General features: G+C 40.8%; 1 protein-coding gene across 4 annotated transcripts in view; it reads left to right on the top strand.

The window, feature by feature from the left end:
• CFAP58 (cilia and flagella associated protein 58) overlaps positions 1–18085 on the top strand; it is a 178135-nt gene that overhangs the window by 45662 nt on the left and 114388 nt on the right. For all 4 annotated transcript variants that reach the window (XR_015062292.1, XM_085897517.1, XM_085897509.1 and 1 more), the window contains 5 exons: positions 3244–3530; positions 4384–4526; positions 6533–6689; positions 7667–7861; positions 12088–12225. Coding sequence is in view for 3 of the 4 variants with exons in the window: in XM_085897517.1 (XP_085753643.1) it covers positions 3264–3530; positions 4384–4526; positions 6533–6689; positions 7667–7861; positions 12088–12225 (900 nt within the window). In the remaining variant the exon portion in view is untranslated. The remainder of the gene's footprint in view (positions 1–3243; positions 3531–4383; positions 4527–6532; positions 6690–7666; positions 7862–12087; positions 12226–18085) is intronic.

An 18085-nucleotide genomic window follows, 5' to 3' on the forward strand; every position in this document is an offset into this window, starting at 1 on the left:
AGTAAACACATGTAAACTTGGAAAGCATTTGCATAGCTCTATTCCAAGTACCTGCACAACTTTGCCGATATCAATGTATCTTACACGCATCTGCAATCCACACTTCTGGTTCAGTAGCGATGGATTGCATTAACTGAACACTTAACATTAACTTAAATTTTTTTCCCCCTGAAAGCTACTCTCTATACTTGTCTTGTTGCCATTCTTTCAATAAAAAAGCAATGAATGCCCTCTTGCTATTTGAGTTGCACAGACATTTTCTCCATTGCTGGACAATGTGACCTGATGTGATGTTCTTGAAGTCAGCCCCAGAAAGAATTGCTCTGTTTTGCCATTCTGCGTTTATCGAGTCTTCTCTGTAACATCAAAAATGGTGTCTATTCACACACTGCCTGGCTTTCCATGCAGAGCCATGTGGAGAAGAGAACAAGAAACTTTGGGTAATTTTTTGTGGTCTTATTTTAACTTATGTATAATCGACATACCATCGATGATGCATGCAAATGGCTCCGGGATAACATTAGTTGCTACGCCATCCTTCTTTGGTTGTTTTACGAGCGGCAAGTTATATTTTTTCTGAGTAAGCCATCTGATGTGGCCAACACCTAAGGAAGACGTCTTTATGTGTTAATACTGTTACGGATTTGGAAACCTTGTGCACACAAACAGCCAGAGTCCCCGTAGTTCAGTTATTTCAATAAGTATGTGTACAGTTAGAATCCATCCCCGATGTCTAATGGGAATTTTGTGTGTGCACTGTGAATTATTTTATAGTTAGGTTATTTAAATCTCCTGATCCCCTCCACTTGCGGCCACAGTGTCTTTTTCAGCACTTGCGCCCTTGCTGCGCGGCCGTAGCATACGAGGCAAGGTCCTCGCGTGCTTGATTCGACTTCCTCGAATTGGTCTGCATTCCAACACCACAAGGCAAAATCGTTGTTTCTCTAGCAAGAGGGGTACAGACACGCGTAGAGGAGGCGGTGTTTTCCCAGCTCGGCCATAACCCCGCCCAGAAAGGGCAGATCCATGGAGGTCCCTGTTCAATCAGGGCGATCAGCGCGTCAGCTCCACCAAGGCTCCACCCTATTCAGAGCGGTCAAAAAAGGACGACGTGATCCTCAGTGTGCGTGTGTGTGGAGAGTTCTTGTGCTCGTTCGAGTTCGCAGAGTTCAGAGAGTTCTTGCGTGTCCTTGGGAGTTCTTGAGAGTTCTTTGAAGTTCTTTGGAGGGAGCAGTTCTTGGAAGGCAGTTTGGGTGCGCTGTCATCATTGCTGGAGCTCTCAAGCCTGGAGTCTCCGCTGGCCTTCTACAAGGAGCGACCCTGGATCCGCTATTCACCATCCAAGCTCCCGCGGATCACGGGCCCCACACCTGCAGTCGCGGGCCAAGCCACACGGACGCGGTCAGGTACCCCGACAGAACTCTGACCCCAAGCTCGACTATCCCCTTGGCTGCGAGGGTCGAATAAAGACCAATTGGGTCCTTTTTCTTTTGGGTGTGTGTCTGTATGTGGTGCCATCCTATAAGTAAAACTGTTTAAGTATTTATGATCATTGTAAATATTTGCTTGCATATAGTGAATAAGTCTACACTTTGTCCCTTTCTTTTATTCCTGGAAATAAAATAATTGTTTGAATGTTCCAGTTCGTTTATGTCCTTTCTTTGATTGACCCAGCATGTTTCGGACTTGAGAATTAGTGAGGCCATTTGGGCTGGTAAGTTGTCATTGGGACCGGCGCAGCTCTGGTAACTCCGCTCGGTGACGCCAGATCCGAGTCGGTACCTGCGACTCAGTCCGGACAGAGTCGGCCGAGGGTGTCGTTTCCCCGGTAGCTAGACGACGTGAGTACTTAGGTAAATTGGAATAGACAAGTGGACCCTACCTCACACCGTCGAAATATTGGCGACCACGGTCCTTTAAGTGACCCATCGACTCCAGAGTTATCCGGGGTGACGACCTATAAATTCCGGGTGTTCGGTGGGAGACGGTTCTACTGCTCCACCTCCTGGTCGTTTATCGCCACCGAACCCCGGCCCACAACAATACCTCCTTCATTTTTAACTTATCTGAAACTGGAATTCTTTGAGAGGTTGTCTGGTAGAACAAAAAGTTGTCTCTTACCATCTTGTAAAACTTCAGTATAATACTTCAGCACAATATAATACTTGTAAAACTTTTTGGGTCGTCCGTCCGTCCATAGGTCCATGCTAATTGTCTCTGTTTTCTCTGCAACCGCTTATCTGATTGACACTAAATTTCACCATGGATGCGACTACTCAGGTAGAATGTTTTAATGATAATTATGACATCATCGGTCACGTGGTGTGGCAGCCATGCTGGAAAAAAGGAAAAACTTAGGACCTCTGTATCTTTGAAACCCGCTCCATGGAAAAAAAATTTAAACTTGGCACATGTGAAGTACTCCCCATGGAAAATAATTATGCTTTTTTTGATGATGCCATAGGTGGTTCATCATCACATCATAATTGCATATATCGAATTGCTTTATCCGATCAGTATGAAAATTTTTGAGGGTCATCTAGGGCGAAATTGTACGGGGGAAAAAAGTTGATGACGTCATTGGTCATGTTGTTCGGTAGCCATATTTTTTTAAACAAAAACCTTCAAAAATCTTCTTCTCCGAAACGGCTGAACAGATCAAAGCAAGACTTTATAGGTATGGTCGCCTATCCATGAGGAATAAAAAGTTCTCCTCATGACATTATAGGTCACATGGTTTAGCAGCTATGATTTTTTGAAGAATAAACCTTCAAAGACCTTCTCCAGAATTGGCTTGTCAGATCGAGGGGAAAATTTACCCACATGTTCCCAAGCCTTGGGGATACCAGGGTGTTCATGAATGATTTATAGGTCACATGGTCTGGCAGCCATATTGGATTGAATGAAAATCTTTAAAATATATATTTCTCTTGAACCACATCATCAATTGACGTAAAGCATCACAATTATGATCTCGCGATCATGGGGAATATATGTTTTAAATTTCAACCTGATTGGACGCATGGCCTGGCAGCCATAATTATTTAATATTTTTAATCTGGGTTCAGGGATTTAAATCAAACTTGACATGTTGGATGTGTGCAAAGGGCAAATTGATTCGATTTTGGTGAAGATCCAGATCCGGCCTCTCAGTGGGATACAAAACATAAAATGTTCAGCCTGGCGGAGGTATGCACTCGACCGGGTGCTGTTATACTAATCTGTATGTTTTTGTCTCCACAGGTCAAGGTAAAATTTAAATAATGGAGGAAGAAGAAAGTTCTTTTGAGAGTTTGGAGAAGGGCATTCAAGCTGTTCTTGATGAGCTTGTGGGTGACAAAAGTCTCGAGAAGTTTCGTGAGGAGTATGAAAAGCTGCATGGTGCTTTGAAGAAGTCCCATGACAGTGAGAAACGGCTTATGAGCAAATGCCGTGAGCTGAATGCTGAGATCCTGGCCAATTCAGCCCGAGTGGCCTCTGTGATGCAGCTTTCACAAGAAGATCAGGCCACAATCGCTCTGCTGAAAAAGGTTAGAACTTTACTTGTGAGGCAAAAAAGGGAATTTAATGAGGGCTCATTATCATGATAAATGATCATTTTAAGAGTTTTGTTTCCATAGATAGGCTCATTGAACGACTTATACCACTATAAAGAGGCTACTATTACAATTGATGACATGTGTCGTGCTCAACAGAACACAGCAACAAAAGCACCATAAACATCTACAAGGAAGAGCCAAACAATTTTAAAAGTCACTAACTTTTCCTTATGGACGTTTCCTGTACAGCTCTCCCAAAACGTGTTTTCAGATGCAGTTTGTTACTTTGCACATGGAAATGTAATAATGGATTTACAAATAATCTCATCTGAACTCCCATTTGCAGCTCACCATTCATATGGCCTTTTGGAGCTGTTGTAACGCAGCCAGGAAGGGTGGGAATTACTCACTGAATGGGGATTGTTACTCTTGTCTCACATGCAGAACATGGGATTTGGCAAGCATACTGATCCAAACAGCATAGGTTGTGAAAGGTACCACGGCATTTTAAAAATCCATCAGTCAGAAGGTTGAACACCAGGCTTAAGATCCTCTCTGAACAATATGCTGCTCAGAAGTATCCCCTCCTGACCAAGTACTTGATAACCGTTTTTAGTATTATGCGATTTATAGGAAATCAAATTGAAGACCCAGTTAGCCGGACGTCAAAGCTGCTATTCTGTCTCCCTGATATATAAATATTTTGACAGACTTTTCTTTAAAACTACATGCATACTAAGTTACAGCAAACTATTAGAGCTGCATTTGTTTATGGCAGAAACAATATAAGAATCTGCACGAAATGTAAAACTTTTGAATGTATTTTTGTGTGATACCTTGGCAGGAGATAGAGAAGGCCTGGAAGATGGTGGACACTGCTCATGAGAAAGAGATGCATGCCAAGGAAACCATAACCTCCCTTGAAGCAGATATTGTGAATCTGAATGCAGCAGTGGAAGAAGGAAATGCATTGTTGGGTGAAAACAAGTATGAGGAGTGCTTAAATTATGATGCTATGTCATTATCCCATTTCAAAATAAAACTTTAGAACCAAAAATACTTCTGTGGCAACAATAAAAATGGCAAGCGTAATAGCCTTGTAGAAAATTGTATCTTCATAGTTTGGATGTAAATGTAAATGTTTTTTCGTTGTGTTTTATTACCTCCACCATCAAAGGTAGATGGAGGTTGTGTTTTCACCCCTGTCTGTCTGTTTGACTGTCTGCCTGTCTGTGAGCAGGATATCTCAAAAAAATTACCGACAGATTTGGATGAAATTTGGTGAACATGTTGGGTGTGTGACAAGGGTGAATAGATTCGATTTTGGTGGCGATCCGGATCCGGATTCCGAGTCTCATGGTTTGGCAGCCATATTGGATTTAAGAAAAATGTTGTTGTTCATCTTTCGGCTGCTCCTGTTTGGGGTCGCCACAGTGGATCATCCGTTATGATCCACATACTGATTTGGCACAGGTTTTACGCCGGATGCCCTTCCTGATGCAACCCAGGTCGCCTCTTATGGCACAGGAATAAGGATTGGGTTTTGCCATGATTCCGGGCTGCCCTACACCCTCTCATAGCATGGCCCAGTGCAGAGCTCCCATCCTCAAGCGATCCTCCAACCCAAGCCTCCGAGTAGCCGGATTACAGGCGCATGCCACTATGCCTGGTATTTGATTTAAGAAACATACTAAATAATATTTTCTCAAGAATCGCTAAATCAATCGACATGAAATTTCACAATTGTGATCTCGTAGTGATAGGGAATACATGTTTTACATTTCAACTTAATTGAACACATGGTCTGGCAGGCAGACTTATTTAATTTTTTGATGTGGGTTTTTTTTAATTTTTTTTTAATAAGCCTCACTTGGCTGTGTTTGGATGAGTTTGAGGGTGGAGGAGTAGCAGCTGAAATGCGAATCCTATTCAGGTTCCTCCTGATGACTTTTTCTTTGCCTTTTGCTTGATTGGGTTCCTTCTGATGACTCCAATGCAGGACTGTACCTATTTGGTCTTCCATTTAATTTGAATTTAATTTATTTTAATCCCATTCTGAATTTAATCGAATAATAATAAAAAATAAAAAAAACGTCATGGGTCAGGGTCAGGTGTCTGATCAAAGCGAGGTTGCATCAAAGCGGGACATCTTTGTACCTGGTCATCACTGCCAGCAGTTATATAGTGACAGCTCTAGTGATGTCTCATTAATTATGTAACACACCAGTGCACAAACGCCACACAAAATGCATCACGCAAAACTACAAACACCACACAACACACTGCACAAAACAAGCCCTGGCGAGGGTCTGCAATCTCTGATTGCTCTTTTTCTAGTTTCTTGTGTAATTTTGTTTACCTGGGTGTAGACTGGGAGCAAGGTAGCCAATTTTATGTCATTATTCCATCATTTTGAAGCATGCTTACATAAATTTAGCAGTGACATTGGCAGCTCTATGCTGGTGCATCCAGATGTCCTTACTTACAGCATGCTCCAATGATAGGAAAATCAGCAGATGGTCGTATATTTTCACCTGACAAAAAGCTTGCATTTGAGCCACACATTTATAGTGTGTCTTGTTAGTGCGGACACTGTTGTATTCTGTGCTTGGTTGTTCTCGAATTTTTGCATCAGATGATGATTGTGACTGACATGGTACAGTAAGGCCTGTGCAATTTAGGAACATTCTGTGAGGGAGTCTTCCGATGCCACTTTTTCTTAGTCCACCATCAGCTAAGTTACAACGTTTATTGGAGAACCTCAAGTTTGAGGGGAGTGCTACTCCTAGGAATAGTATAATATATCAGAAAACTCAAAAACAACTTGGTCCCAGCATGCTATGACTGGAGGTGAAGTTGGCCATTCTGCTCCCTATCGAGACATGCAAAATGGAAGAAGCTTAATTTTGCTTTCCAGCAGGTCACATGGAATGCTTTTAATTAATATTATATTTCTGATTTCAAGCATTGATGTTTTGTAATTGTTTCATCAGCATCCCTGACCTGCTGCAACAGAAAGAGGAGCTGACATCTGAGCGAGACACACTACTTGATGTGGTGGAAACACTACGGAAGCAGCTCAGTGACCTGACAAATCAACAGATGAGCAAAGAGAAAGAAGCAGAGAAGTTGCGAAACGACATTGACCAAGTAAGAAGATAGAGTGGACACTTTACAGATACATTGATGACTAAAGGAACAGGGAGGTAGCCCACCATCACCCACCCTACCTTTCACCTTCTGTGTACATAATGTATAGATTGCTCCAAATTGTATACAATCCTACTTTGGGGTAATTTGAAATCGTTGAACATTCTTATTTTAATGTGACAAAAATCTCACTAAAAGAAAAGGAAAATAAAAATTGTGCTCAATATTGAAGGAGGGACATCTGTGTATGACCGCTCATATCAAGAACAAAGCTAATTTTGTTTGAAAGGTGTTTCTGTACATTAAAATTTGATTGCAATGTTAACATGCATGTGTTTAACATGTGGATGGATTTTCAACAAGATTGATTATCTTGGTTCATCTTGTCATCCAAAATATAATTTTGTGTGTGGTTCAAATATTGATGATCAGATACGTCCTGTACATCTACAACCTTCCTCCCTCCCAGGCATATTCCATACTGAATCCTCCCTACCCTTCCCCCAAGCATACGTAATCCTTGGATGACACCTTTGTTGATTTATTTCTTTTTTGTAACATGAATCGACAAAAGCACAGCAAAGAAGTGTTTTTCCTTTTTAACTGATTTCAATAAAAAAGGCTGCTTCATTTAATGCAATGGAAGTGGTGAAATTTTAATTTTGAGATATAAATTACAAAGCAAATTGAGAGAAAGAATCATGAAAATGTAATGTTTAACAATATTATTTTCTGATTCCAATTGTCTTGCAATTGTTTCATTCATATCTTAAACAGCATTACAGCTATCATATATATTCATAAATATATATATCATATATATATCATATATATATCATATATATCATATATATTCATAACAACTGTTGGATTCCTTCTGATTTTTTTTCTTCTAAAAGTTTAAAGAATTTTATAAACTCAGTTGTTAATCTTGCATGACCTTTACTTATCCTGTGAGATGACCTGTTATTGTGCAGATAGAGCAGGAATTGCAGACACAGCAAGCTGAAAAATCAAGAGAAACACGACGCAAAGAGAAGCTTGAAAAAGATGTACAGAAGCTCCAACAAGAGCTGAAAAAGCAGCAGGCTAAGATTAGCATCCAGCAGGGACAGATGCATCAAACTATGGAGGAAATGCAGCATTATGAACAGCAGCTCAAAGAGCAAAAGGTTTGTAGCACAGTGTTTGTTGTGAAATCCTGAGGTTGATGTGGAGAAAGCATAAATATATCTGTGCAATCAAGAACACTTTTGAGCTTAAGAAGAAAGAACACATGGGTGACTAAGGAAGACGAAAGACAACTACAAATCCATTTTGCATATCCTTTGTTGGCACTCCTTGGAGTGTGATCAATTCCAAACATTGTAGAATAATATCAGTGGATGTACTTGCATTCAAAGTTTTCTGCCCTTTTATACACGTTTTATTGACCTTTTGTGAAAACTACAATAATTAGGTTGTTTCTTTCATACATAACATTCCCTTACATGGAATATGAAAGAAGGGATTGGAATGTAGCAAGGATGTGAGCACACAATGTAAGGACCTAATGGTGTTGAAAGTTTGCACTGTAGAACCTTATTTTTTTTTCAGCATCTGCAAGGGAGTGTTAGTGGATGCAAGAACAAACTGCTTAAGTATAAGGAGAGCAGTGTCATTTTATAGCATCAGTCAATGCTTTCTGTGTCCACCCTCTGCCTTCTTGAGTGCCATCACTATTTTAACCATGCTTCCTGTATACGACTGAAGCACTCATCCACGAATATTGTGTCAAATATCCTGTAGAACATTCCACAGTTCTGTAAGGTTAGTTGGGTTCTTCTTCTTCTTCTTCTTCTTCTTCTTCTTCTCTGTTTCCAGGTAAGGTAATCCCATTATGGCCTTGATGGGACTAAAGGCGCTGTCACACCTTGACGACTTAGCCAGCGTATGCCGACTTGTGAAAAATTTGTCTAAAACGCTGGCACATGTCGAATACGTTATGGATAAGTTTTGATAACATGAAGATCACGCTGAAAAACACTGCCATATGTCGTAGTACGCTGGCTTTCATCGTTGTACTTTGCGGTTGTCCTCAAATTTTAGCATGCTTGAAATTTTACGACGTATGCCAGCGTATGACTCACACATTCCACTACGCTGGCCATAAGTTGTAGGCATGTTATGTGATCGTTGACACACGTCGACACACGTTACTTGTAAGTTACTCATAAGTCGAAGCACGTCGAGGTAATGATTAGCGTACCCGAAACTTATTTATGACCTATGAGTAACGTGTTGTAGGCACGTTACACGATCGTTGACACACGTCGAGGCATGTTATGCGATCGTTGACACACGTCGAGGCACGTTACTTGTAAGTTACTCATAAGTCGAAACACGTCGAGGTATTGCTTAGCGTACCCAAAACTTATTTCTAACCTATGAGTAACATGCTTTGAACCTATGTGTAACGTACCTCCACCGCATATTGACGTATGTAGACGTATTTGATTGACGTCTTCCGGATGACCACAGAACTTACTAAACGTGTTTCTAATTTACAGGTACCGTATAATGGCATATTGGCGTTTAAAAAAAACAAAAAAAACAATAACTTCCGATATTTCGTCACGTGCCGTTACGTCACGTCCGATTTCCTCTTCAGTTTGCTCATGTCTTATTCTTAGTTCCTCCTCTGTGAATATTTTGTTTGCGGATATTGTCATATATATTTTATATATTTCTGTCATATATATTTCTGAATATATTTTAAAATTCGTGATAGACTAAAAAAAATTAAAAAAAAAAAACAACAACAACTTCAGATATTTCGTCACGTGCCTTCATGGAGCCAAGGAGAAAAAAAGAAAATGTGCCTTGACGGAGAAAATAAGTTTCGGGTATGCTAAACATTACCTCGACGTGTTTCGACTTATGAGTAACTTACAAGGAACTTGTGTCGACGTGTGTCAACGATCGCATATCGTGCCTACAACTTATTCCCAGCGTAGCCGAACGTGTGAGCCATACGGCGAGTATGTCGTAAAATTTTCAGCATGCTTGAAATTTCACGACATACTAGACGTACTACAACGTATAACAGCGTACTTCATCGTTTTTCAGCGTGCTCTTCACGTAAACCAAACTTACCCATAACGTATTCGACTTGTGCCAGCGTTTTAGACACATTTTTCAGAGGTCGGCATACGCTGGCTAAATCGTCAAGGTGTGACTGCGATGTTGACACTTACCAATTCTCAGGCGGTTATGATTTGAATCGGCGAGCGACAGCTTTTTAATAGGCTATGCCACATGATCGTCGGCGATACGTGCAGCGCACTATGCCTAAGTTAGACTATCGTTGGGCATAGGTTGTGAACGCCGACAACACGCTAATCATTCGTTGGTATGTTATCTATAAGACAATGAAACGTTCTGTGTACGTTACTAATATGTTATGCATACGACCAACTCGTTATGAATACGCCAAAAATGTTTTTAAAAACATCAAAATTTCAGCGTACGCCAACGTTTTACATACATTTTTATACGTTGCCATTGCTGGCTAAATCATCAAGGTGTGACAGCGCCTTCATGTCAGGACTGCGGTGGCCATTCTAACAATTGGAGCACACTAGCTGTAACCTTGTTTTCTAAAGACTGTTTTACGATATTGGAAATGTGTTTTGGATCATTATCTTGTTGGAAAATGAATCATCTTCAGATTAAACGATTTCCACTAGGAACTAAGCCTGGTGTTGGCTCAGTGGTTAGGGTGGTGGCTTGGGATCCAAGGGTCCTGAGTTCAAGCCTCGCTGAATTACTTCACCAGGGGGTTGACTCAGCCTGCCATCCTTCCGAGGTCGGCAAAATGAGTACCAGCTTGCTGGGGATGTTCGAGTATCCTGTGTCGGAGTGGCGACCCGTCCAGGATTGTGCCCACTAGCCAAGGAAACTGCTTCGGCAGCACCGACGCTCTGCACAGAGTATGGTCCCAATGGATGGATGGATGGACTAGGAACTGCATGATGCTGCAGTATCTGCTTGTCCCTCTTCTTTGTTAGCATCCCATTGATTTTAACAAGTTTTCCAACACCAAAAGCTGATATACAACCCCACACAGTCACAGAGCCTCTCCCATGTTTAACAGTAGGCTGCAAACATTGCATGTCGTAATGTTCTCCAGGTCTTTGGCATACAAAATGACATCTCTTAAATCCAAAAGTTCAAACTTTTATTCATCAGACCAGAGTACCCGATTCCATTGTTCAGTCACCCAATCGTGGTGTTGCCTTGCATGTTTCAGTCTTTTCACCTTATTCTGTGGTCTCAGCAGTGGTTTCTTTGCTGCAACTCTGCCATGGAAACCTGTTGCAATCAACCTAGATGAGATGTTCATATTCAGGCCTGCTCTCATTAAATGTGTCAGCTGCTGACTTGATTTTCTTCTGTCACACAAGATGAGTAACTTCAAAAGTGCTTGATTTGCCTTGAGGAGGTTTTGAGTTTTTGTGGCTTTTTCTTGTCTTGTTTCTTTGAATTTAAATGCTCTTTGTTATTTTAAACTCAGACAGTGATTTTTAATTATAACCGTCTTAATTTTGCTGCTTGTTTGTTTGCTTGATTGATTTTATTGCTTGATCGATGGATTGATATATTGCTTATTTATTTTCTTACCCACTGCCGAGTGGCATAGGTTTTTAAACCAAAGGCTAAAAGTACAATGCCTGAAAGAAAGACATTTGGCACCAGGAAGGGCATCTGGCCATAGAAACCTCAGCTCCAAAACTCATGATGGCAGTTCTAAAGCAAAGGCATGGTACAGCCCAAAGTACCACATGGACAACTCCACCTGCCCACGACAAAATGCAAGGTGGACAACATGGAGGAAATGAGCTGTACAGACAAAATGACTGGACCCATGATGGCAAACAGCCACAAACTGCTCATAGATCCTGGTTTAATAGAGTTTTTCTAACCTCCTTGAATATCTTAGGGTAGTTTGTAAACCTGCTGCCTTTTGCTGTTTAACTGTGTTATGAGCTTGGACCTTTCTTTAACAAACTGGAGAAACAATAGCAACTGGACAGCACTTTGGATCACCGATATTTTTGATGCAAAAGAACCCCATTTTGCCTTAAAAACAAAAAATACCATACAATACTAAGTCAGCGGAAGTTGAGAACAGTCGATGGCAAAAGAGAAAGCTGCATTGAGGCCTGTAAAATAACTGAAGGAAGCATAGACAGTACACTGAAGGAGATGGATGGGCAAAGCTGACCCTTTTTCTTTTTTGTCCTTTGGTTTCAATACAGGCATGCACCACTGGACTCTTGGGTAAAATAAAATAAAAAAGATAATGGTTTAAAATAATAAACTTATGGAGATGACATTTACTTGTATCCCACCATAGATTACAAAGGAGCATATGATGAAGGACATGGACAACTTACAATGTCAGCTGAGCAAACTTTCACAGGAACATGAGCAACAGGTCATAGCAGGGGACATGATGACCCAGGAAAACCAGTTGAAGGCTGCTGAACTTAAGGTGAGTCTCAGATGATTATTTACTGGCTCAAGTGGCATGAGTTAAAAAGCCATGGTTTGTAATTCAGATTTTTCAGTTAAGTTTTAACATTTTTATTGCTAAACGAATCTATTACCTACCATTAATATTGCTGCATTAATTATACCCTCAGATATCTGTTATTTTCAAGCTCCTCCTCCTCCATATGTGACAGAAGGCTGCAGGTAGCATCATTGCTTGAGTGCGTAGCTATGCCACTGATACAATGCCTCCATTACCAGTACACTCTTACCCATTTCACTGACCTCGGAAGGATGACAGGCTGAGTCAACCCCACCCGGTGTTAATTCAATGACAGACAGGGGCTCAAACTCAGGACCCTAAGATCGCAATCCAGTCACACTAACCACCTAGCCAACACCAGGCTATTTTCAAACAAATATTCTGAGATGGTATGGTTGCTTGGAGGTAGTGCACTCACCTTTAGGAGGGCTAATCTGGATTTTAATCCTGACCCATCATTAAACTGTAATCCTGGTTTTCACAGGCATGGCTTTCCATCAATGTGTGCCATTCTTCAGAATGAGGTGAAGCTGACTGCTCATCTGCAATCATTCAGTGCTGGACAGTAAAGATCTCATGATGCTTTCAAAAAGACTACAACATTGTGTGCCAGTATTCTTGCCATATTCGTACTCTCATCTGCAAGATTGCATCAACCACACAGCTGCGCCTCAGTCATGATGTAAACAGCAGACCTAATTTGTAATTGAATCATTTTCCACTGTGTATTCATAAAAAGGTGCAGTCAATACCTCCCAAATATTTCTAAATCACCTGAAATATCAGAATACACTCCAATAGAAATGTTTGCGAATTATGGTAAGTCAGTCAGACATTTCTGTGCATCTGAGCAGAGAGATTGAAAGCTCTATCTCCATTCTCAGGTTGTGCTGCATCTGCACACTACCATGAGTATTCATATTCCCCCGAGTCATGCACAAACTAGGCTAAGATGATGAACAATCCACATGACAACAGTTATCAGTCAAGCACTTTAAAATTTATACTGGAATGACATGACACATGGTAGCAAACATGATTATTCATGTCCTGAGTTGTCTTTTCCATTTCGAATGTCTTACACTTTCCCATCTCAACTGTGTGGTGATGGCCATCTTGTTGATTGTGCACAAATAGTAACAATCACATAAATGGCCATTACTTATCCCTGTCACATGCGAGGGAATTCCTTATTTTTCCCCTGATACAGTATTATAGAAAATCCGTGAGTCCTGAATGCATACCATACATAGCTAACATAATAATGCAAGCATCAAGCTCGCTATAGAAATGCGAGTTTGATTCCTCCAGGACCTGATTTTGGCACAGAGCGATCAAATGTAGACAAAGCCGAAGTGACTTCACAAGGGTAATAATAAATCGGAATGTTTTCACCTAATTTATCAACCAAGGGAGTGACTGACATGGATGTTCATGAAGACATTTTGTTAGGTCTATCAGCAATAGAAAAACTGCAGTCAAATATAAGCCTTCACTAGTAATAAGAATGCTGGATGCAAAAGGAACACCTCTTGTAGGAAGGAATTAGAGAGTTCGTCGAACATTGTACCCCATACAGTCTTGAGAAAGAAGACTTTTCAACTCTTGCTTTGCATTTCCGAGCATTGTCTATATTAGCTTTGTCCGTGAACTTTGAATAGCAGGTGTGATGGCAACCAGACAAAGCTGATGGGTCAAACACGACAGTCTAGGGCTAAAACTTTTGCCAACTCTTCTCGGAAAAACTGACAGTTTTGGAAAGATCTTTGAGAAAAAGATGTACTGGAACAAACACATCGTTTGGACGAAGTTAGGTCTGTCATTGCATCACTAGGCTCGAACACCCTGTTTGAATCTCACTGTTACTCCGCCGTCAGAGTGCGCGGCAAATTTTATTGGTCAAGACGGCGTACAATTTTTCCAAGTACTGCTAAAATGAAAGTTTTTGGAAGTGCAAACAGGACGATTTGTGTTCGACAGTGTTCCAATATATAATTCAATCGAAATATAATAATTTTTTTAGAAATGTACAAAAAAAGAAAACAACAAATCATTGAATTGTAAGTTTACCACCACTGATGCACCCCCTTTTTACACCACCTTATTTAATACGTTAAATTAGTTCTTTGCGCCTATGGTTTGTGTCCTTGATGACGTCCTGAAAAACAATAAGTTCTTATTTGAAATGATTTTCATTTTTGTTTGCCTGTCAGACAGACAGACAGTCTAATCTAAATAGTGGTTTTGGACTACTATGCGTTTAAGAAAATCTGATGTTCCATTAAAATTGGGGGCACTAATTGTAGAAACAAACCCCACAAGAGTTACAAGTCTCCCCCTATCCTCTCAGGGGGGGGGGGGAGACTTAATTTACCATGACTACTGTATGTGGAATTACTGTATATTTCTCACTTCTACATCCAATCTCTTACTGCAGCAAAAGACTCATATTAGAAGTACTGTGATTGAAAACAACCCTTCTCACACTAATGTGCTATTTTGTACATTTTTGATGAAATTCTAAACAGGTGTCCAAACTCCTTTCCCACTAACTTTGTCTCTTTCACTAGCTAAGCAAAGGAAAATAGCACAAGTTTGCTCCTGTTTGCAAGATAAGCTCTCACGTATTTATAGCTCACTTACCAAATGTGTTTTTATTCATATACCTCTCCCCTCTTCACTCAGACTCACAATGCTTAATGTCATTCCTGAATTATGCCCAAAGCAATGTTATGGGGAGTGCTCTTATGGTTTTATGTGGGAGTGCTAAGGAGACTGCTTCGGCAGCACCAATGCTCTGCACAGAGTGTGGTCCCAATCTCCTCTTGTGCATAATAATAGATTCATACAGAAAAGCTGAGGCAATATACCTGGCAGTATATCTTAGAGGTAGCACCTTCTTTGTGTTAACTTCATCTTGGGTTGATGCCTGACTCAACTATTAACTGTCACCATGGTATTTTGGAGGCAGGGCTTTACATCAATGAGCACGCCATCCTTCAGAGTGATGTTAAACCATCTTACTTGCTGTGCTCGGTGAGCGCTGCTTTGGCAACACCATGTGATGGAGCCCTCCACTTGCTTCATTACAAAAACACTTACAACACCATATGAGAGTTGTTCATTACAAAAACGTCTTTGCAGTGAGGAAAAAAACAAATATGGCAGCAAGGTTCTGCAACAAAGGAGATGAAGCAAGAACCTTAGTAAGTTTTTCAGATATTGTCTTCTTCTTCAGTGTTGGGTGTTCTCTCACAATTGCAATTACTGAAATTGCAAGCACCATGTAAGCAAGTACCACAAACGAATGCTGCAACACTACAGCACTATTGTGTATACGATATAGAACGAGAAAAGAAGAGGAATCTGCAAAGATGCTTTCATAAGGACTGTATTTGATTTATTTTTCTGCTGGTATTTGTCAAATAATGACTTGCTTAAAAAGTAAACGTCATATATTCACCTTACTTGTTTTTTCGAGATAGTAAAAGCACACTCCCTTGTTGTTGGTAACACTCCCCGACAATAACGACTTTGGTGCCAAAGGCATTATGTTTTCAGGTTGTCTGTCCAGCTGACCGTGTTTATGTCCGTCCATGCATCCGTCCGTCTGTGATCGATTTTTGTTGATCAGCCATTCCAATGAATTACCATGATAATTTAAGGAACATCATCTGGATTGTTAACAAACTTGGTGGAAAGGTGTATGATATTGCAAAGATTAATTGATTCGATTTTGAGTTCAGAGTCAAAATCATGCGAGCTTTCATTGAAAATCTGTGTTACTGCAATAACGTATGAATCATGCAAGGGATTTCAACCATAATTGACACACTCAACCATACTTACAGACCAAAACTCAAGTTGGAGCATCTGATGTCTGGTTTCTCTCTCTCTCTCTCTCTCTCTCTCTCTCTCTCTCTCTCTCTCTCTGTCTCTCTCTCTCTCTCTCTCTCTCTCTCTCTCTCTCTCTCTCTCTCTCTCTCTCTCTCTCTCTCTCTCTCTCTCTCTCTCTCTCTCTCTCTCTCTCTCTCTCTCTCTCTCTCTCTCTCTCTCTCTCTCTCTCTCTCTCTCTCTCTCTCTCTCTCTCTCTCTCTCTCTCTCTCTCTCTCTCTCTCTCTCTCTCTCTCTCTCTCTCTCTCTCTCTCTCTCTCTCTCTCTCTCTCTCTCTCTCTCTCTCTCTCTCTCCCTTTAATTTTTCATGTGACCTTTACCAGAGATCTAATGTGGGTGGAGGCATATCCATTGACACATTTACATCAAATTCTACTTTTTAGTTGTTATCTGCAATGATAGATATACACGACCGGTCAAGGGTTTTAGAACACCCCCATTTTTCCAGTTTTTACTGAAATTTAAGCAGTTTAATGTTTCAATGTACTCTGAAATTAAAGCAGAGAACAAATAAACAATTGCAGAAAACAAAGAAATCATGGAATCGTTTTGTTGAACAAAATCTAATCTAAATTTTTGACTCATCAAAGTTGCCACCTTTTGCAGATATAACAGCCGAATATACTCGTGGCATTCTTTCGACAATGGAAATCAACTATTGTTCGGAAAGTTCTTCACAACACTGTTGCAGAAGTTCCCACAAATGTCTTGCACTTGTAGGTTGCTTTGCTTTCACCCTTCTGTCCAGTTCATCCCAAACCAGCTCAATGGGGTTTAAGTCTGGAGACTGTGCTGGCTATTCCATGATTTGAAGCCTACCATCTTGTTCTTTTCTTCTAAGGTAGTTATGACATATCCTGGAGGTATGTTTTGGGTTGTTATCTTGGTGGAGGATGAAGCCCTGCCCAACTAGGCGTACACCAGTGGGTATTGCATGGTGCTGCAAAATGCTGTGGTAGCCCTTTTGGTTCAGTGTGCAAGTCGCCGACTCTGGATCCAGCAGAAGAGCCACAGATCATCACACTTCCTCCTCCATGTTTGACAGTTGGTGTCACACGCTGAGGAACCAACCTTTCACGACTCGACGGCGTACAAAAACCCTGCGTGATGAACCGAAGATTTCAAATTTTGATTCATCAGTCCATAAGATCTTCTACCAGTTTTCAGTAGTCCACTGTGGTGCTTCATGGCCCAGGCAAGCCTCTTTTTCTTATTTTGCCATCTTAGCAATGGCTTTCTTGCTACCACTCAACCTGTCAAACCTGCAGCTCGAAGTCTTCTCTTCACAGTTGAAACTGAGACTTCCTTACTTTGACCAGTGTTAAGCTGTGCTTGAAGCTGCTGTCCTGTGAGCCGCCTATCACGCAAGCTGTTGACTCTCAGAAACTTGTCGTCTTATTGTGTTGTGGCTTTGGGTCTGCCAGACCTCTTCCTGTCAGAGTTTCCTCCAGTTTCCAAGTGCGTTTTGATGGTGTCGGAAACTGTACTCACTGACACCTTGGCTTGCTTTACAATCTCTCAAAAGGAAAGACCTCCACTTTTAAGGGTTATAATGGTGTGTCTGTCTTCCTTTGTTAATTGTCTTTTTCTTGCCATTGTGATAGCAATATACTACTTCCTGCAGTGCAATATTGTCCAAATAATGCTTCAGAGGGTGCAGCATCACAGTCTGTTCCAACACTACTTTTATGCAGACAGAGGGTTTGTAACTAATCAACAAAAGTTGGGACACCTGTAGGAATTGTTTGCATCAACTTTCAAGGCTTAATTTACTTCCATTGCTGCAGTTGCTAACCCATTACTTGTTCCCTGAAAAGGGCCTTTTTAACAACTCTGAAATTTACATTATTTTTCAGTTTTTGGTAACCTAAACTTTTTTTAACCTCTGGCAGTTTACATAAGTTTAGCTTTGTACCATTTCAGG

This window comes from Eptatretus burgeri, chromosome 1 (assembly GCF_056783735.1).
Source record: "Eptatretus burgeri isolate ZD-2024b chromosome 1, Ebu_testis_v1, whole genome shotgun sequence".
NCBI lineage: Eukaryota > Metazoa > Chordata > Myxini > Myxiniformes > Myxinidae > Eptatretus > Eptatretus burgeri.